General features: G+C 37.4%; 1 protein-coding gene across 7 annotated transcripts in view; it reads left to right on the plus strand.

Annotated features, from left to right (window-relative positions):
* SIPA1L1 (signal induced proliferation associated 1 like 1) overlaps window positions 1–22255 on the plus strand; it is a 201860-nt gene that overhangs the window by 154759 nt on the left and 24846 nt on the right. For all 7 annotated transcript variants that reach the window (XM_039704988.1, XM_039704995.1, XM_039704993.1 and 4 more), the window contains 6 exons: window positions 355–458; window positions 1373–1530; window positions 5115–5691; window positions 6803–7077; window positions 10533–10808; window positions 18803–18952. In XM_039704988.1, the coding sequence (XP_039560922.1) occupies window positions 355–458; window positions 1373–1530; window positions 5115–5691; window positions 6803–7077; window positions 10533–10808; window positions 18803–18952 (1540 nt within the window). The remainder of the gene's footprint in view (window positions 1–354; window positions 459–1372; window positions 1531–5114; window positions 5692–6802; window positions 7078–10532; window positions 10809–18802; window positions 18953–22255) is intronic.

Below are 22255 nucleotides of genomic sequence, written 5' to 3' on the forward strand. Positions count from 1 at the left end.
CCTTACAGTTCAGTTTCATTCTGAGAAATGGGGTGGATATTTGATAATTGAAAGTTATCTCAGACTTTGTTCTCACTCTTCATGTTACATAGGCTTTCTTCAGGGTCTTCTCGTATCAATTCCCTATTCCTAACAAGTTTTTGTCTGGGAAAAGTATGCAAAAGTGCACAGGCTGACTTTGTGACACTTGCTTTGATAGGTGAATAAACTCTGAGTAAGTTGTTACTTGCTGGTATTTCAGCTAGGATTGAATAAAAATTTTTGTCTTGGCTGGTGGTTTTTTTTAATAATAATGAAACTTTGGTTTTGATTTTTTTAAAAATAATACTTTTATTTTGTCTTTTTTATCTGCAGCTGATTCAACAGGTACTCATTCTCTGTACACAACATACAAGGACTACGAAATCATGTTCCACGTTTCTACTATGTTGCCATATACTCCTAACAACAAGCAACAGGTAAGATAGGCTCAGAAGTAGATGAACTATTGAGTATTTATAGCAACTTTTATTCATTACTAGCATAAAACCAGTTAAAGAATCAGAAGTGAAGGTGGCAGTCTCTGTGTCAGGGAGATGAGCTAAGTAGATGATTGTAGGTACATCATAGTTTTTTCTCCACTGGACTGTTTTCTATTTAATTGTGCATTACTTTGATGTGAATAGTATGCAATAATATCAGAAGGACCACAGGGTACATGATGATTTTAAACCTTTTACAGCTAAGTCAGTTGTCCTTTAAGGTTTGCGTTCAGCAGACTGTAATATGCAGAGAGATAATGAGTGGGTGGTCCAGCACACTACACAAGAGTACATGAGCCAAAATCCTTAGTCAGGATCCTTTCTTCTTTCTTTTTTTTTTCTTTTTTTTTTTTTTTTTAACTCTGTTATACTGTTTGGGCAGAACTGCTTTATTTACTGAAAGAAGCCTATCAGGAAATTATTTATAGCATGTCTTAAGGACAATGACAACTTGTTTTCAGCTTTAAATAGGACCTACCACTGGCTTGGAAAAATGTGTGAAATGGGGGATGTTTTCCTGCTTCCATGTATCACTGATTACTCTTGATATGCACAGGATTTGTTTTCCCCCTTTGTTTAGCTTAAAGTTTTCCCTTATAAGTTTACCCTCTATGCTACATATAGAAATGAAATTGTTATGAATACAACCATGTCTGAAATTTATAGGTGAACAATTAATTCTGGTACTTGTTATATAACCCTCAGTTGTTTCAGTTTTCAGCTTGAAGTATCAGTTGGAGAAAGAAAATGAGCACTAGTAGTTTATAATAATGAGAAATAAATGATTGGAAATTTGTGAAAAGTCTGTTTTAACCTTTTTTCCTTTTTTTTTTCTTTTTCCCTCGTTAAAGCTTCTGAGAAAACGACATATTGGAAATGATATTGTGACAATAGTTTTCCAGGAGCCTGGAGCACAACCATTCAGCCCAAAGAACATCCGCTCCCACTTCCAGCACGTCTTTGTCATTGTGAGGGTGCACGGTCCCTGCACGGACAGCGTTTGTTACAGGTTTGTTACAGCCACTGCTGCAGCCACTGAGCACGTGGAGCTGGAGTGCAGAGCCAGCTTCATTCTTCTCCTAAATTCTCAGTAGGGAAATGTAATGAAAGATGAGGGTCAAGGAGGTTTTGAGTCATGTGAATTTAGAACTCTTTTAAAGAGTAAAGACACACGAATATGTAGGTGAAACATGCCCAGTGAGGAAGCTGCTGTTGTCAGGTGTGAGTACACACACATGTGCACATGCACATGCATATTAAGCACTTGGAAATTATTTTAGAATTGCCTTCTCACTTCCTTTCTATTCTCTTCATTACAAGTATGCTAGAAGAATATTTTTGCATTGATAGAACAAAGAAAAGAAAACACTTCCAATTTTTGCTTAGATAACTTGGTCATCTGATTTTATGCTCCATTTTTAAAGTGAAGACAGTGAAAAAGTGACTTAGCCTTTCAGGAAGAAGCTAAGCTCTCTGAAATATCTTCATTCCTTACCTCATTTCAGTTCCACAAAGAAATGACAGAGAATTATGCAGCAAAAAATAAAGTCTTAAAGTGACCTTAAAGTCAATATGATTAAAATAGAAAATGGAAATTGATAGTAACATGTAATAAAGAATTGCAAGATGATATTCTTATTAGTATAATTTTTTTTTACTAAATTGCAAGCATATAGAAATGTTTCTGAGTTATGCTTTTTTACTATCAGTGAAAGTTCTTACCTTTGTTATATACTGAACTCTTAGAATATTTTCATTTTTAAATGTTGATTCATCTCAGGAAACCTCTATAAAGCATTTCCATTTCAAATATGAAATGTCAGACCAATGGCTTTAGAGAATGCATCTTGAAATGAGGTAGCCTTAGAATTAACTTGTTTTTGCTGAAGTACAAATATTCATTTAAGTATTTTATTAAGGCAAGTGCTTATTTAGAGGAAAATCTAAGACTGCTGTGTGTGAGTTGGTGTATTCTTTATTTTTTGAGTACATATAGATGGCTTAAAGGCTTTTCTCTCCTCAGAAGTTTTTGGTAAAGTTCACAGAGCATTTCTAAAACTGATGCTGAACTTTGTATATGTATTAACTCTCCTGGACTAAGAATGTTCATGTGGATACTCTTTTTCAGGCTGCTTATTGAAAAATTCAACTGTTGCATAATTTATGTGAACACAGCTTGTTCTTAAACTCTCAGACATATGTTTCAGCTCTTACCCAGTACAGAAAGTGATTTTGAAGCAAAGGGAATGTAGGAAATGCATCCACAAGGGCTGCAGATGCATCTTTCACTTGAATTGCATATTACAACATAGATCTGCTTTTGTCTGTTACTTTAAGTAATATGACTGCATATATTTTCTTCCTTTTCAAAGGCATGGGAAAAATTGATACTTGCTAAACTGTAATAAATTCAAGTATCTCAGGATTCTATTTTTGACCTTCAGACTCCTGAATCACCTCATTTTTCAAGTGTTTACAACTATAAGGGCTGGAACCTCATTGGTTGCTTAATGGTAATTTTGGCTTTAGTGATGGTACAGGCTTAAAGTTTAAGGGAAGAGGAAACAGTGTGAACAATAGTTGGGAGAATGTCAGTGTTCATTTTGATACACAAGACCACCAGAACATTGTATGTTTTCTGTACTGTCTTTAAGATTGAAATACTATTTTTTCCTGTCCTCTCAGTGCAAACACTTGATTTAAATTTGTAGAATTCTATTATGAAAAGTTTTTCTAGGAGACTTTTCAAAGTATGTTTGACCTCTTTTTCACTGAATTATTTGGAACAGTTTCATGGATTCATAATTCTAGACAAAACAGGAAACCATATAGCATAAAATTGTACTGGAATTTATATTTTAAAAGTACATAAAAGGAATAAAGTAAAGCACTGTCTTGGCCAGTGATTCTCTCTCCCAACTAAGATAAACAATATTTCAAAAGTCTGGCATCTCTGAGCATTGCTCACTTTTAAAAACTTTTCTAGCATGTGTTAAAGATTGAATTCTTATCCCTGTGATTCATGACACTGAAAACTGAACCAAACAAAATCTTACTGGTAGTTTCTGGTAGGTTTTCATTGCATCCAGTAATTGTGTTTAGTGCTTAGGCTTCCATTTCTTAATAACATACACTTCAGGACCACTAGAGATGAGTCAGTTGCTTCTTGAGCACCCCCTGTTGCATACTTTGAGATATACTGATATACCTTGGGAGGAAATACGACACTAATGACATCTTTCAATATCAGTTGCCAGAAAATATAATTATTAAGAAACAAACAAAAAACCAAAGGAAAAAAACCACTCCAAGCAATTCAGAACAGCAAAAGCAAAGCAAGCAAACAAAACACCCTACCACTCATAACCAGAAGGGGATACGCTTGTATATTGGGTCACTAAATTTTTATTTTTGGTGTTCCTATATGATCCCTCAAAAGATTTACTCTGAAATCTTAGTTACCGATTTTTGAGGGGGAATTTCTCTGATTATATTTAAGAATTCAGATAAAAGAAAAATGTGACAATAATACTAGCCAGTCTAAGTGAAACACCACATACTTTCCTAATGTGGTCAAGTTTTATCCTTTTCTTCTTTATTTCCATTACCATGGTATCCTGACCAAAGTTAGTTAATCCTTTTCCAGATCTAGTTACAGACATGTGGTCAGTCCTGTTTGAACTGCTGGAACATTTCTTGTCACTATCGAAGTAGAGTTTCAGTCTCTTTGGATAGTTTGCCAAGTGAATGATACTGGATTGGAATGTCAGATCTTCAAAGTTTTCAAACAGCTCTCATCTGATTTATATCAAATGGGAAATGACAGTTAAGAATGGCTAAGCTGGTCCCTGTTGCCTAAGGCAATCTTATTGTCAGACCATCACTTGGTGCAGGAACTAAAAGGAAGGGTTGAAAAAGAATATATCTGTTTCTACAGGGTATCTCTGAACTTCTCAGAAGTTTCTTATTTCTGGTATTTTCAGAGTTGTCTTCTATCACTGGCATGCCGTATCAGCTAGTGAAGTTTTCAGTCCAGAAATGTAAAACAGTAATGTGATGTGATGTATATATGCATTCAGTCACCAGATGATTTTCTCAGTGGAACTGGCTTTGTGAGATGACTTCATTGCCTTTATCTTTTTAATGTGTTCATTTAATCTATACTTCTAGTGTTGATCACACACTTGGCACTGCTTTCAGATGAGCCTTTCAGCATTAAGTAGCTACAGTCTAGGCTAGCCTTTCTCATAGTCTGAGTTAGAAATTTTCCTTTTATACCAAAACCAAACAAAATTCAGAACTGCCATACATGAGTGATTGCTTATCAAAAAAGCCCCCCTACAGTTTTGTACTTTAAGCTCTTTTTAAGCTGTGGGATTGGGAATGACTCAAAACTGCTTATATGCAAAAAGTGGCTTTCTGTTTATATAATAAAGGGGGCATAACCTCCACACTGGCAATATTAATATGTAAATTTAGGCATATTGCTGAGAAAATAAAATAAAATTTGAGGGAATGTATTGTCTGTAAGGAAAAACTGCTGAATTTGCCTAGAGTGAAACACTGTGTTTCTTATTCTTTTATTTCATATAGTGTTGCTGTGACAAGATCCAGAGATGTACCATCCTTTGGCCCACCTATTCCAAAAGGTGTGACGTTTCCTAAATCAAACGTGTTCAGGGACTTCCTACTGGCCAAAGTCATTAATGCAGAGAATGCTGCTCACAAATCAGAAAAGTTCCGTGCGATGGCCACCAGGACCCGGCAGGAGTACTTGAAAGACTTGGCAGAGAAGAACGTCACCAACACACCCATTGACCCTTCCGGCAAGTTCCCCTTCATCTCACTTGCTTCAAAAAAGAAGGAAAAGTCCAAACCTTATCCAGGAGCAGAGATCTATAGTTCTGGTGCTATTGTCTGGAGTGTCCATGCAAAAGACTACAGCAAGGGTATGGAAATAGACTGTCTCCTAGGCATCTCTAATGAGTTTGTAGTCCTCATTGAACAGGACACAAAAAGCGTGGTGTTCAATTGCTCCTGTCGAGATGTGATAGGGTGGACTTCAACAGACACAAATATCAAAATATTCTATGAGAGAGGTGAATGTGTTTCTTTGGAGAGCTTCATCAGCAACATTGATGACATCAAAGAGATCGTCAAAAGGCTGGAGGTTAGAATGTGTTCTCTTGTTTGGTTCCCCTTCTTTGCTTTCTTATCTCACCCCTTGACCAAGTAAAGCTTCAATTTAAATAACACCTGAGATTCCTAAAACTATTTAAATTTTTTATTGTGAAGTTTATAAGGACTACCCTGCTTCTGTTTCTCAAAACTGAATATTGCTTTCACTTTTATCTGATATCAACTAGTCTCAGCTGGCTCTCTGTGTGTGTGAAAAATATATTAATATATTAAAAAGACCAGGTCCTTCAGATGCATAAGTTACTCCCACACCACAAGTACAGAAGTGTCACATTATTTCTTTTCCTTGTTTTCCTTCCCTTTCTCCGTTTTACAGACTTGCTGTATCTTGTTTCAAATGAATCTGCAATATCTTTGAGACTAACTTATTATGTTGCCAGCAGGGTGCAGTCCCAATCCTCACTGCAACCTTCAGATATACTCTGAACGCATGTGATAAACTAAAAATGCAGTGAATCATGGTGTCTCCCTATAAAACATCTGTCCATGCTCATTTTATATCCAATTAACTTACGAAAGAATGTGCTACATTTCACTCTCTTTCCTGTAATTTCACAACTGTGGTTGTATAACAACCAGGAAAAAAGCAAATCCAGGCCCTTTTAGCTTGCTCTCGATGACATTGATGCTCATGGTACGTGGAAGAGTTGGCACAGTCCCCAGTTTGCTGTGCTTAGTAGCTGCATGCTACCACTTTCTGACCGAGAAGTAATTTTGCCATTTTCTGAAGCAGCCAGAAATGGAGAATGCTTTTTTTGGTTACTAAAGTGTAAAAGGCAGAGATGCTTGTGTAACTCCATGTGTTTTTCTGTTGTGTGCTGCCATGTATCTTCAAAAATTCCTGTGGTTGCAGTAAAAATTCCAAGGCAGAGCTTGACTAACTAGATTCTACTGAAAATCTTTGTTTGAGCAACAAGACTCCGTTCAGCTGATTATGTACCTAGGACTGCAATATATATCCCTTGATAAGGTCCCACCATGATCCTTGGGAGTTGGTTCTTCAAAACTTGAGCCCCTAAACCTCTGTTATAGCCCCTGAGGTGTCTCAAAGCATTAAATTCCGTCTACATTTCAATTCCCAGCTTGTGACCAAGGGCTGTGAAACCGTGGAGATGACTCTGCGCAGGAATGGCCTGGGCCAGCTGGGTTTCCACGTGAACTACGAGGGCATCGTGGCAGATGTGGAGCCCTACGGCTACGCGTGGCAGGCGGGGCTGCGCCAGGGCAGCCGCCTGGTGGAGATCTGCAAGGTGGCCGTGGCCACCCTGAGCCACGAGCAAATGATCGATCTGCTCAGGACATCGGTGACGGTCAAGGTCGTCATTGTCCCTCCCTACGAGGACTGCACACCACGCAGGTATTTTGCAGGCGCTGTGTTTGTTCTGAAATTGTATCTTGTTTTGGGGGAAGAACTGCCACAGAGTGTTAGTCTCCAAAAAATGTGGTATAATTATAATACAGCATCCAGTATTTTAAGGTTGGAAGAAGGGAACAGGAAAAACTGCCCATATTCAGTCTCCATGCCCCCCAATATTCATTGAATACTAAAATGTGATAACGTGTGAAGAAGTTCATGGAACCATGGAATTGAACGTTCATTTACAACTTTTTAGTCATCATTGTGTGTTGAGCGTGCATCAGAATTCATTGCACACATTCCTGCCTGCTTTCCCATTTGCTGGTAATTTGTAATGCCTGTGGATATAACTCTTGAGAGCTAGGAACAGACTTACATGCTTCTATTTTCACAGTAAGGCTGTAAATGACGAGGGTTTTTCAAAGGTATGGATCTGGCCAGAGAAATTGCTGCAAATTCTTCTTGACTCCATAGATCTTGTTGCATCTCTCTCACTTCCCATCTCTATTAAGCCTGAAGCTCATGTCAATTATATTGCTGTTTTTATAGTTTAAAACTGTTGCTTCATCATAAACAAGCAGTAATGTGTGCATTTTTCTTAAACTGGACATTTTTCCTGAATTCACACTAAAGCTTTTATAATTTTTATGAATTCTCAGTGTTGTCTGTAGCCTTCAGCCATATCACTAATCTTAATTGCATATTCTTGACATCATGTATTTGTATCCTAGAAATGCTGCTATATGATTAAAATGGAATGGTGTTTAATAGAATAAATTTGCCCCCAGGCTAGCTGAAGGCTTAGGATAGGTTTTCCAAGAAGCAAGTACAGTTACCAAAGTTCAGAGGACTCCTTGGAGTGAGAGACCGAGACAGCATTTTTGCACTGCTCTTTTTTAATCAGTCTATACCTTTGTAGGTGTAATTGCTAAATCTTTGTGTACTTAATACTGGAGCTGAACTTTAACACATATTTATTATATTTATATGAAATTGTGTCTGAGAAAAGACCTGGTACTTGTATAAAAGAAAAATCCATGTTTGTTTTCACTGGAAGCAACATGAACTCATTTTGTAAATGCTAGCAAAAGAGAAGCAGAGAGAAAGGGATTTTTTTGTCTTTTAGCTGTCAGTGGAAAATTGAATACATGTCAGGGATTAAAATGATGAGTGGCATAAGGTCACTCATGAGATATTTGGAAAGCTTTTGTGCAGTATTTAGCAGCCCGAGCAAATGGAAAGTTCAGCTGCAATCATCATGAAAGGATTAGAGCAGAAAAATCAGTGTGGAAAGCACAGATCCTATTATTTCTGAACTAAATTAAGTACAGCCAAAAACAGGCTTACTTTTAGTGCATCTAAACCCATAGCAGAAAGAGAAATGACTGCACTTTGTGAGATACTCCAAGTTTTGTTGTTGCTGTCTAGTGAGCAAATGTTCATGGTGGGTTATTGCTAGCTATAAAATTCCATAAAGCAGCTCTTGATCCCCCCATTTATTCTATCCAAAATCATAAAAGTTCAAGAACTGTGTCTTGAATTTGTAGCTGTCCTACATGTATTACTAGAGACTTCAGTTAAGTATTTGCACAAAGCAGTTTCTCTTTTGGCAATCAGTTTTCTGCAACTGGAGTCCTTTCATTATGTCCTCTGGAGGTCATTGAGTATTTCTGCTACAGTAAATTCTGCAGACCATAACTAAAATGAAGATGTGTTCTGGTTGGAATACTACATTCATATGAGAAGCAGTCCCTATCCTAATAAATTGTTTGGCATGAAGTTGGGGTGCAGTTAGATAAGCTGACTTGGCAACAGGCATGTGTACAAGGTCAGTAGGAGATGCAAAAATATATCCCATCCAAATACTCCACATTCTCATGCCCTGAGCAGAGGCAGGCCTTGTTATGGTTAAGTCTCTACTAGACCATAGTTATTAAAACATTGCCTAATAATCATAATTTCATAAGTTCATAATCAACTGAACTCATTTAGTGGGCTGATTGCTGACTTTGAATCTAAGGACACAGCCTTAAGAGGAAATTGTGCATTCTTGCTTGTTAAACTGTAAGTATGCTGCAGGGAGAAAAAGAGAAAACCAAGCTAAGCACATGTGCACTTGGGAAAGAATACCAGGGACATAAAATATGAAGAGAAAAGAAAAAACAAAGGATATCAATTATCAATATTGTAGTTCAATTGTGGCCTTATTTCCTGCTCATCCCTGTCTAGCATGCAGTGGATCACGTCAGAGTGGCCTGGGAGTCTTTCAGATGAAGCTGACCTGCATGTGCTTTGGAAGCACATCTCATGCTTTCCAAGTTATAATTTTATACATTAAGACAAGAGGATAGAGCAGCATAAAACTAAAAAATGAGCATATTGTAGGCAGCAAGACCTCTGCACTGACTGTTTCACTTTGTCTGTTCCTACTGGACCATACAACTTGCTTATGTCAGCATGGCCAGATAACAAGTTCTGTCTTGTTTTTTGTTTATTGCAGGGAAGATATACTAATATTTCTCACCCCTAATGGTCTAATTGCTTAGAGGAAGAGCTGTGGGTTCAAAATTTTGCACTGATTTTTTTATTTTTCTTTACATTAGAGAGTGATGTATGTAGATAAAATAATAATGATAAAACATACTTAGTATACACTCAGATATATATACATTTGTCAAGAGAAATGCAAAATTATCCTTACTGAAGTGGAAGATCACATCTTTTTTCCAAGTGCCTCATTTGAAATACATGCAGAAGTTTGCCCTATGTCTTATGTAGGCTGCATTAGCTTATGTCCTGTTCTAGTCAGATTTTTATGCTGTGCTGTTCCTCAGGAAGCAATGGGCATCTTTGGGGTTTGACATCTACAGTTTCCAGCAGGTCTTTTCATAATGTGCAAATTTATCAACTGGGGTACTCCAAAGCCAAAGGTTTGGAAGTTATGTATGGTGCCTTATTTCATGTGACTCTTGTCTTTTAATGTCTGTGCATCAGAAAGGTGTGTCTCAAAAAGAGCAAACATTTCAGGTCTTATTTGTCTACCCTTCTCACATATCTTTTTAGCTTTTCTAGCCCAGTAGCCGATGGAGAGTATCAACTTGACCAACTGGAATGGATGGCTGTAAACTATTCTGGAAGGATAGACAAGGACAGCCATTGGGTTAGGGCTCAGTGATGGTGACAATAAGGTTGTTACTGTGTGAGAATCAGGGGAAAGGCCAACAAGGTACAGTCCATGGTAGTCTGTTGTGCATCATTCACCAGGATCAGGAGACAGACTCTCACTAGTCCTTTTTCTTGTGTGATCCTTCTAAAATTTGTTAAATAAACTTTTCTTAAAAAGAAAATCTCATACTTTCATAGAATTGATTCAGCTTCTGTCTTCAGATTTCTCTTCTTGTGACCAGGACACGTTTTTATTTTTTATAGCTGCATGTTAATTCCTTCATTTCCAGGAGTTCTTCAGAAAACTACCGTATGCCGGTGATGGAGTACAAGGTGAATGAAGGAATGTCATATGAATTCAAATTTCCCTTCAGAAATAACAACAAATGGCAGCGAAATGCAAGCAAAGGACAGGGACCTCATGTGGCTCAGGTGCCATCTCAAATCCAAAGCCCAGTACCATCTAGGATTAGCTCTGGAAAAGGAGAAGGAAAAATGCCACCCCCAGAACGAGCCAACATTCCCCGAAGCATCTCTAGCGACGGGCGCCCGTTGGAGAGCCGCAGGTACGCGTCTTCTGCACAAATGGTTTTTCATTGTTGCTCTGAGTCTGCCTGGGAAAATTCACAGGAGTTTTATCTAAGCATCTGAAGACTGCTTTTAATCTTGGTTTTAATTAGTCAAAAGACAGCATGACTATGAGTGGAACAATAATCAAAAGGAAATACCTTTCCTGGCACAATTAACCACAAAGTGAAGTATGCTGGGATGTTTCCCTGTGTTGGATGGTATTCTGAAATTGATGTATTGTTATTTAAGTTTTAAATAAGTTACAGTCAGAGTTTTAGAGCTAAGTGTTCATGAACTTTTGCATTTTGAAAAAGTAAATCAGAAATTTATCTTGTTCATAGGCTTGGTAGAATTGCCTAAAGCACCCAAAGCAAAAATAGTATCTGACAGGGTTTTTAGCAAGAGAATTTTGACTAGTATAGCAAGGAAATTCATCTGATTAGGGAGTGTTCAGTGTTCATACGTTTTAGGCTAGAGGAGAAATTGTTCTAATTTTGGATTTCTCCAGTGTGGTTTGGGGTTTTTTGTTGTTTCAAGTTCTTTAAACAAGAAAGCGATTGTTATTATAAAGGTATCAGGTCCATCATGTGACAGTATTTTTATTCTTTCATGGAAAAATATGTATTTGATAGCATTCAGATGAACTGTCATTGGAATGATTATCTATACAAATCTGTCTCTGTATTTGCAATGAGATCTGTGAAGGGGGAAGCAAGTTAATAGCTTGTATTTCTTATTTTGGACAATTCCTAGGGAAAAAAGTTTTAGATACGTTCTGATCATCTTTATGGGTGCAAATTATAAAGTAGTGGTAATAGGATGCATATTGTAGAAAATGTAAGAGTTCTAATGAAACAACTTAAAATCTTTTTCATGTCCTGAAGAACTGGGAATGGAAAAACATGTTCAAAGATGATACAGCCAAGACCAGGAAACTACTAAGTTGAAATTGAAACTTCTGTGTTGGATACCTTGTTAGGAAATTACAGTGGTTGCTAAGGACTTAATATTCTTACTTTCTGTTTCTTAAATATATACTTAAAAAGCTCCCATCTGTGGGAGTTGGAAAAAAAAAAGTGCAACACTGAAGGCACTAATAATTTCACAGACAACCTGACTGGATTGTCTGTTAGAAAAGGTTGCAGAAGCCACTGAAATGCTGGACTTGATTCTTGAATGATCTGTTTGGACCAACATAAAAATTGCATGGCTGCAGGGTGTATCTGCCTCTTAGACCTAAAGACAGGCTGATGCTGGACTGGAAGGAAGAGCAGCTGAACTGGTGGCGTTTTTTGCTCTCTCTAGTGCTGAACAATCTCCTTATGTAGCTGGGAAAAGCTTAAGGCAGTGACAGACTATCAGATTCCATGGAGTTGCTGGTTTTTCCAGATGCTTCCATCTTGTCATGGTGTATTAACCAGAGAGCTTGGCTGCAGTCTGGAGTTGGCTCGTGTTGAAGAGAGAGCCTTTGGCTGCCCTGGGAGAAGGGGTATTAACAACTCTGTGTTCCTTGTGCATAAAGTTCTATGCAGGCAACATCACATACCTAAGGCATTCAAGTTTTATCCAGTCTCTGGAGGCTTCTGGAAGGGGGGTTTTGTCCTGATAAACGTTTGCAAATTGAAAATTATATTTTCTTAGTGTTTGTTTTCAAAAGGTGAAACTTTGACTTTTCATTTCCTTCATTTTCAGGGCACATAGCTGGTGGGTTTTTTTGATTGTTTGGGTTTTTTTTTCCTCCTCCTCTAGGCATTCTTTTAAGTATTCTTTTTATTATTATTCAAAAAGGGTTCTATTGGATTTTTGATCCTTGAAAGTATATTATCAAAGTTTAAATAATTTCACTGGGAATTTTCCTGTATGCTTGAAAAATGTCTTCTGTCATCTTTCCAGTCTGCTAAAGTTGTTAGTCTTGGATTAATCAAGTTTAAATATATCATCATTTGCATAAGGTTAATGTCTTTCCAGTTAAAGTGAAGAAATATTTTTTTTTCATTTTAAAGAAATACAGGAGGGGAAAACCTCAACAATAAGCTTACTGCAAGACTCATTTGTCTTTTCTCTACACGATAAAAGAAAGCTTTGGTTTTCAGTAAGCTCAGATGTATCTTATTGTGCAAAGTCTTAAAATCAACAAAGGTGGGTTTCTCATAGCCCTCTTAACTGCTGTCTCATTTAGTTTTTCACCACTAGTTTTCATATTAACCCTAAAAAACACTGAGGAGGAGGTGCTGAAATCTGTGCATGTTTCTGGTGCAGGCGGCAGTGATTATGCTCTGCTGTGCTTTGCTCCCTTTAGTCCATTTAAGTATGTTAGAAATACATAAAAATCTGCATTAGCAATCTTGAGAACAGGAGGATTTCACTTCATAATTATCCAAACATCATCTCCCCATAGACACTGCTATTGTAGGTGGGAGAGTATGTTGCTTGACAATCCTTATTCTGATAAGGCAGACAAATGCCCCGTCCAGAAGAATACTTAAATTTGCCTTCTTTGGATTGTCTTCATATATCCAACCTACCAGCTCATTTTCCCTGATCTTCACAGTATCTGGATCTTTGAATGTAGTCGTTATTGATGTGGGTGGGTATTTGTAGACAGGAAAAATAACCCAGAACTTTAAATCTTAAAATAAATCTCTCATGTTACTGCAACATTAAGACTAAAAAAATCTAATAATATAAATTCAATAAATCCCAAGTCATAGCTTATTTCACAGTATTAATTACCATGTGGGATACTATATAGCCTATTACCCAGAATTAATATCAGGAGGACATGTTAAGGAAAAAACAATAAACCGCATATGTGTGAAATAAACCAGAGCTAATGTTTTCGGAGAACATGTAATTATAGCATTTGATTTTTAAATTTATTTCCCCCTTCTCACAATTTTCAGATTTTATGTACACTTGGATTCCATATTCTATTAAGAGACAATGTGGAAAGAAAGGAGAGGAGATAATGGTAGATAATTATCTGTTCTTAATTTGTCAATTAAACTGAAACCAGTTTTAACTAAAATTTGATTTGACAGACATTTGAAAAGGTATGGAAATCAGTGGTGAAAGCATGTTGAAGACCCCAGTCTGGACTTGAGCACTTCAGTCTGCAGTTGAGTACTGTTGGATGAAAACTCAAGGCTTTTAACTAGAAAATTTCTGAACACAGTCAATATTTTAAACCAAATGGAAAAATGAATTACAGCACAACTGCAGTCACACAGTGGCAGTAAAATTCCGCAGTGTGGAAGCATTAGAACAATATCATTGATTGGTTTTGTGTCATATTGAGGACTTTGAAGCACAGTCTTGCCCTAAGACTCCATACTTACTTGGATGATGCCCATGTAGTCAGTGGTAGTAATTATGCCAGTTGTAGTTAATAGGTTAATTCCTGCAGGCAGATTCTATTTTAAACTGTTCCCATATTACCTAAAAATCCTGATCTGCTGCAGTGTATCCTGGATCAGTGACATTTTTCCCAATATAAACAAACAGGTGTCTGTGCTCATCTTGCTACCTGTCAAGTCAGCATTGTAGTACACACAATGCCTACCTCATGGGGTTTGAAGATTTGTTATTTAAATGTTCTTGTAACATTCTTCAAATTAAAACCTGTACCAACATGAGATTATATACCACACGCTTGCCGCCAGCTCCAGGACCTAGAGCTGGATGTAGCAGTGGAGAAACCAGAGGTTTGTTGGTATGCATACCTGTGCAGCCAAACTCTTGCAATGTAAAAACATCTGAGAAGAGCCATGCTGTGTCTTGTCAAGATTGACCATTCTTGTTTGACAAGGGCCATCAATGGGAACCAGGGAAAAGCATAAGAAATGCTTACAAGTGTAAAGGAATATTCTTCACCAGGTCTGACAGGCCCCTGGCTGTGTGCATGTAAGCGTGCCTGGAGCTGAGTGCACCTGTACTGCTGGGGCTGCTGGCTCTTCATCCAGGTTCCTGCTAATTGGTCTCTTGGTAGTTCTAGACCTCCTACTTGCTCTTTTCTCTTGTGGGTTAGTGAGTAAGCACTGCTTGCTTGGTCCAGTGTAATTCATGTTTGGATTAAGTGAAGGAGAGAGGATGTTTCTCTATAATCCCTGGAGCCACAGAGCTTTTCAGTGTGTCTTCATACACAAACTCTTCCATATATCTGATATCCCACTGCCTGCCTCTGTCTTTTCTTGTTACAATATGTTTTTATCTGAAAGGTGATGATCAACTTGAAAAAAAACCCAAAACTTGAGAAGGTACAACACGACAACATAATTACCTTTTCTGTTTCATTCACTATCTCCTTCCTCAAAATGGCTGGGTTTTTTTCCTTTTTGAATGGAATTGATTGTTTTCCTTTAAACATGAGAGCATTTGAGACGGTGTTTGCTGGGAATTGTTGTGGCTTGCACTATTATTTGGATTGTAAAACTCAAACACATGGAAGGTAAGCATGCCAGAATTAAGATGTGCTGTGCTGTTTTTTCAGAACTCTTGTGTAACTGTATATTCAGATGCTTCTTTTGATTGTTACAAGAAATTCTTGTAATTTAGAGGACATCTGCCTCATTCAGTTCACACAGTGGATGCAGCTCATTAAAGAAGAGCTATTTAATTTTTTTTTTTCCTCTTCATTACTCTGTCCCTTATTTACTGGATGACATTCAAATCCTGTTGTAAAGATGCCATTGCTAATTCCCCTCTAAGCTTTACAGTGGCACCCATTGCTATCGTTTCTGAATGCTTCATGGGTATTAATTAAACTTTCTTTTCAAAATTCTTGTGTGAGAAGAGATGTCTTTGGCCCTCTTCTGATTAAGAACAAAGGTAGAGAGATAAATTATGTCCTAATTATTTGCTTATTTTGGCTATCTCATATTTGGAAGTGTGCCCAGCATTGTTAATATTTTATATATTCAAATTGTAGCCTCAGTTGACTTCAGCTGCTTTAGGAATATTTCAGCTCAGAGATATAGTGGGCCTTGGAATCAAATAAGGCCTTTGAAAAATTAAAATTAGCAACAACAAATAAAAAATTGTCATTAACAAATGCAGTAGTGGTCACATCAGAGTGCTTCAGCAAGTGTAAAGTAAGGATTCAGTTTGCCAAGTCAGCACTGAGTGTAAGGCCATTTTCCCTCTTCTGCCAGCCTGACCCTCCTGTGCTTCTGAGCTCTGCAGTCTTGCAGGAGAAGTTGTAGCACAGTACAGGCCCTGTGCCTGTACAGTTTTACAGGAAAATGCACCTGTGTGTGGTCTTGTAATTAGACTGCCTTAGGCCGTAGGCACAAAGTGACCTAGACGGACATTTTTCTTCTGATGTGTGTACTACATACCTGTGCACACTGAATGCATGGGGAAAATTACAGCTAATGACATGGAAATTAATTTATTAAGAGCAAGATGGATGCTTTCAATGTCTGTGTTGTCATATTAAACAAAATAAATGTATGCCCATTCCACTCTCTGCTTTCACAAAAGATGACGTTCTTCCCATACTTGGCAAGACTCAACCAGTTCTTTCAGGATGAACTAGATCTGTTAGAAGTAAATCATGCATGGGATAATCCCAGTTCAATTGACTTCAATGTAATTGTATCTGTTTAATGTAATGGACGCTTGGCCTATTTTTAAATTCAATTGTGGGACTCATGCACTTAACCATTTTGGCATTTCTTTTTAAAACTCTCTTTTGAAATAGATAAGAGCTTGCTTTAGTATGGTTTTTAATTATAAACAAAAGACAGGCTCAGATTATTTTAGCTATAGGGGCATACTGCTAACACAACACAATACACCTTTGTCTTGGGAAGTGCCTTTCATCAAAAGATTTCAAAGCAGTTCAAAAAGTCAATTTGAACTAATTTGCTCTTAAATTCTTTTCTCTTACATGTTTCATACAAAATGAAATGTCTTATAGTATTAGTGTGTTTTAGTGCAATTTTGAACTGTACTAATAAAAAAATATACTTCTGCTTTAAATAAGTCCTACCTGACTGGTTGTTCATCTCTCTTGTTCAGACCACGTTTATAATACAATTTTGTTTGCCCTCAAGGTCTTTCCTCTTTGTAAATGAGTTAGAACTCTATGACATAGTTTTGAAATCTTGATGTTCCTTCTGAATAGTACTGTCACTTTTTGGTAAGGCATAGGATGGCATAGCTGAAGCTGAAATGAAAATGTAAGCATTTTTCAACACAAAATATTTCAAAGCAATTATTTGAGAAGTAATTGATTTCCTTGCCATCAATTCCAATTCAGTATTGGGAAAAAAGGTCATGATTTTAAATTGTGTATTGCTCTGCAAATGTAACTGAATTTAAATGTGTGTGCCTTTGTATGTAAGTGAGTTCTAATGAAAGTGTATTTTTGTGTGGCCAGACTATTTTTCCTCCTTTTTAGAGGGATGCTTCTGGGAAAATAAACTGCTTGATTAATGGGTCCCCAAGTTTTCAAATCTCCAACCATGTTCTTTGCAAGCAAATATTTCAGAATAGTTGCTTGGTAATGCGGGATAAGTTAAAATATGTTCGGTAGACTAGAAAGGCATTACTGGAATTGCTATAGTACTTACCATAGTCAGGCCTTAGATAATTCCTTTTTTGTCTCAGAAAAAGTTACTATTAATTATATGCACTTCATGAAATTGCAGATGGTGAAAATGTTTGAACCAGTCATACTGCTCTTTCCATTTTAAGATTTTGTTAGTTTACTACTTTCTTGCAAAGTACTTAGGAGGACAATGCACATTTGATATAAATGTAAATATAAATATATGTACACACAATGTTTCAATATGTATGCTTACATAAAGACCATTAATCAGTTCAGTAATTGTTTTTAATTTCCAAAAGATTTTTTTTAAACTTTTCAAGTTTTTACAGTCTTGTGGTGAGAGCTAATTTAAAACCTGCCTTTAGAGGTACAGATTAAATGGCCAGGCTAAGATCTTCTAAAGCCCAAGATCCAGTCTGGGTGCTGAGGCAATTTATCTATATGACTATATAGACTGAAGTCATTATTTCAGTCTATATGACTGAAGTCATTATCTGTTTTTCAAATATTAAATTATTTAGCTTGTGCAAATTACTGTTTTCCTAGATAAAATGAATAAAGGCTTTTGTTCACAGTAGGAGTTAGATATTTGTCAATGACATAATACAAACTTCACTCAAAGCACTGTAAAAGTTTTGAATAGCTTCAGTCACGACTGAGTAGAACAAAGAACCAGCTAACACCAGTGAGTTGTGCTGGGGTTTGGGAAACAACGTGCACAAAGCACTTATCTAAAAAAGCCTTTGACCTACAGAACAGGATATGAGTTGGGCAGTATAAGCATGCTGCTTCCAGCCATTCTACTCAGCTGCTTGTATTGCAGTTCTAGACTGTTTATTTGCTGTATGGTTATTCTGACAGGTGAAGGCTTTATGTGACTCAGGACTGCATTTTCAAACAGAGTTCTTGATCTGTTGAGATAGTTTTGTGTTAGAATGTTAATTTTTAGGGTGGTATGTATAGATTGCATTGCGTTTTTTTAGTCCTTGTGTTTTAATGTGGACAAGTTTGGTGGCATAGAGGTAAGCTTGATGCTCTTGGAAGAGCAGCTCACTGCTTTTAGTCTAAGTTCTAGGCAAGAGTTTGTTCCAAGAATTAGGAATATTTTCTTCTAGTCGGTATTGTGATGAGGAATGTCATGTTTCGTTATTCTTTACAATCAATCTGTAACAACAGACTTTAGAAACCAGAATGTTTTCCTAGTGTGTGCCAGAATTTTCTTCCCACGTTGGCCTTTATTTCTTCCCGTGCATCTAGGGTTTTGCAGTTGATTTTCATGGTTTCCAGTAGATGAATAAGGGGGAAATATGTGACCCTTCAGCTGATAGGATTTCTGCGTCTCCACGATGCCATTGCCGTGCAGTTTGCAGGGTGTTGTTGGGTGTGCCTTGCAGTGTGATCCTGCTGATGTGAGGCTTCCTTTGCTCTGAACAGGCTGTCCCCTGGCTCCGATGTCTACGTCACCGTCTCCTCCATCGCCTTAGCAAGGTCGCAGCAGTGCCGTAACTCTCCAAGCAACTTGTCCTCTTCGAGCGACACTGGCTCTACTGGAGGCACGTACAGACAAAAATCTATGCCAGAAGGGTAGGCACCAGACTTTTTACATATTCTGTTTCAGCAGATTTTTTGTTCTGTGTTCAATTTGTTGTAATGTGTGCTCAAGGAGTGCTTACACCGGCTCCTGTCAGCTGTTGTTTACATACGTGATGAAACCATGGCTGTTTTCAAATAACACTGTCATGGTTCTTGAAAAAGCCAGTTTTGAAAATCGCTTGCTTCCACTTTTACCTTGCAGCCTAACTACTCTCTGATACTAGTCTACAGCTGTTCAGGTTACTACACAGAAGGACTTTTATATATTGAAAAAATCTTCATTAAAGGTGCTGGTTTCATGTGGCAAATTGCTTCCTTTCACAGGTTTAGATTCTAAAAGAAAAGAAGTAATAGATTTGGGACTTTGCAGTCAGTTAATAGTTGAAGCAAAGTAGTATTGAGTGCAGCTAAGATGTGTAGGCACAAAAGTGCTAATTAATCCACAGCTAGCTTCTTTTTCACATATTCACAGTCATTCTGTCTTAAGGCTTCCAGCTTTCCAGAAATCTTCAAACTCTCTGAAGTGTCAGTGTACGGGGCACCTTGTAGAGGAAGAAATTAAATCTGTATCATTTTCAGAGAGCACGGAAAGGACCAATAAATCAAAGATTTCCAAGTAGAGGAAAAAAAAAATTGGCAGCAGAAGAGCTGTCAACTACATTCCAAATGACTTCCTATAGAGAAGAAGGGGCAAAACTGCTGATAGTTCACACTGCAAATCTTCCCTCTGATGTATTCTTGAGTACTTTGCAGATCATTGCGTGTAATTCATTTTGGTTTGGGTCTTCTATAAAGTAGAAATACCTTTGTTTTAAAAAATATATTATTAGTAGGATTAAGTGTCATTGTCCAGAACTGCTTAGTACAAGGGCACTGTCTTTTGCATCTTGGTGCTCTGTGTCAACCCAGAGAACACTTTTCTGAGCGTGTGTTTGAAAAAGTCTTCCTGCTCCGCAGCACTGAAGATTTGTCCTCCCTTGTCCTTCGTGCAGCTCAGTTTGAGGTTTTATGAAGAGTCAATCTCTTCTGTGCTGCTCACCTTCATGAAGGCTTTGATTCATGACACTACCAGGCCTGTTCTGGTCATTGTTTAAGTTTGTGCTCAAGTCCTCCTGACATTAGGAGATTTGCTCTTAAACCTGTTAAACTTCGCTGTGAGGAAACACTAGAGATAGGTGTATCCAGGCCTCTGCAGCTGGAAAAGGGCACTTACTCTGTAGACTTTGTCTCATTCACATCACACCAGAAGGATTTCTGTGTTACCTTGAATTCTGATGAGTAGCTCGTGCTCCCATTATCGTGTGCTCTTTTCCAGCTACGTCATTTGCACTACAAAAAAGGTATTGCTGCCATATGTCCTTAGACCATCACAACCATAACTGCTTGAGTAAGAAAGGATTTTCAGACATGCTTGAAGGTTTATTTTGAATTGTCCTCAGAGCACACCAGCACCAATCCCAACCCTTCTGCATCTTTCAAGTTAATTATAAGCATATGTTCACTACAGCATTCTTCAAGCATTTTGAAATTTCAGCAAAGAGATGTGTCCTAGAAGTCCTGACTATACTGTCATTTTGGAGTTGAAGTTTTAATTCGGTGCCAGGAAAGACAGTTTAAATGGAATAATGAAAGAAGCAATTAATACGTGAACTTTGTGTGTTCTTTACTGGATGCTCTTTAGAAAAAAACCCAATTTCTTAAGTCAAATTATTTTACTATTCTGTTGTATTCCTATAAGAAAAGCAGTTTGCCTCTCATGCTGTCCTTGTACACATGAATCATACTTACTCAGGATTTCCCAAACATCTGCCTAAATGGTAAACATGTAAAGGCGGAATGGAGAGCATGAAAAATGTGATTGTGAAGGGATGTTTTCCTTGCCTCAAGAAGCAATTTAATGTCTGTCCCTTTACTAAAAGCCTATGCAGTTCCACGTTCATCTTCTGTTGAGATTGGTCTGAAAGAGCAAGTTCAGGGCAGCTCTGCAGCTATGTTTGGTATCCCAGGTAGGGCTGGTCAGCATTACCCAGGATGTGTTATTAAAATAGGGGAGAGAAATCGTAACATTGAGTTTTTAAGATGTTAGAGTGATGGGCTGGAGTAAGGGCCATTACACAGTGAGACAATTTGGAAGGTTTGTGAAATTTAACTGACCAGAAGAATAGGTGAGTCCAGCCTCCATCAGATACAAGCAGTAATTGCTGCCTCTAGATTATTGATCCATATCCTAAACTGGGTTTAGGCAAAAACTTCACTGCCTTCAGGAATATCCAGATTGATCTTGATGTGTATATGTGTGTTCTGTACACTTACACTGTGTTTGTGTGTTTGCTATTGCATTGACAATAAGTTATTGTAGAAAGTAAAATTTAATAATGCATAGACAGCCTACATGCATATTAACACAGTGGAGGTTAGGTAAGAGGACATCACAAGAGAAAGCAGAATATTGATGCAGTGCAACTTCATTGTACCAAAATTTGTTTGGGGTTTAGCTTTTTCTTTTAGATACAGCTTGTAGTTATTTTATCATGAATATAGATTCTTCCCGTGAGAGTTTGTTTACAAACTTCAAAAGTTAGACCACAGATCAGTGTTTAAGAAATCAATCACCTTTGAAATGCTGTATTTAGACTTTTTATACATATCTTGAATTGGCATTGAAATCATGTTTAATTTAAGTATTTGATAAGAGAAATCCTAATTAGTCTGTGTGAATAGAAAAGGAAAAATGTTACTTTTTGCATAATTTCAATGTAAATTGTTTATATTCAGAAGGCAGATATATATAGGTTTTCCTTACTTTTTAAAATTCATCAAAATGTATGCTGACTGTATCAGGGAGCAGTGTGTTTATATTCAGAAGGCAGATATATACAGGTTTTCCTTTTTAAAATTCATCAAAATGTATGCTGACTGTATCAGGGAGCAGTGAACAAAAGGGAGGTATGATCACATTTGGGTGAATTTTTAGAAGGCTGAAATTTCAATATGTGCTGCCCATTACAAACGTGTTCCAGCTGCCTGTCTTTGAGCATGGGAGTGGGATTTTCTTCTTCTGAGCCATATAATGTTGCTGTGGTGGGTTCATTTGAGTTAATCAAGTGTGTGAACTTCAAGTAGGATAATGACATTGAGCTTGTTCTGAGAGCTGGGAAGGTGTATTATGTTGGAGGTTGTGTGGAGCAGTCTGTAGCTCATGACGTGAGTAGACAGCACAGCTGGGCTATTTTATTTTCTCTCATTTTATTAGACATTACAGACAGAGAAACTCATTGATATAAAGATTCTATA

The sequence above is a fragment of the Passer montanus genome, unplaced genomic scaffold, assembly GCF_014805655.1.
Source record: "Passer montanus isolate IOZ18808 unplaced genomic scaffold, ASM1480565v1 scaffold18, whole genome shotgun sequence".
Taxonomy (NCBI): Eukaryota; Metazoa; Chordata; class Aves; order Passeriformes; family Passeridae; genus Passer; species Passer montanus.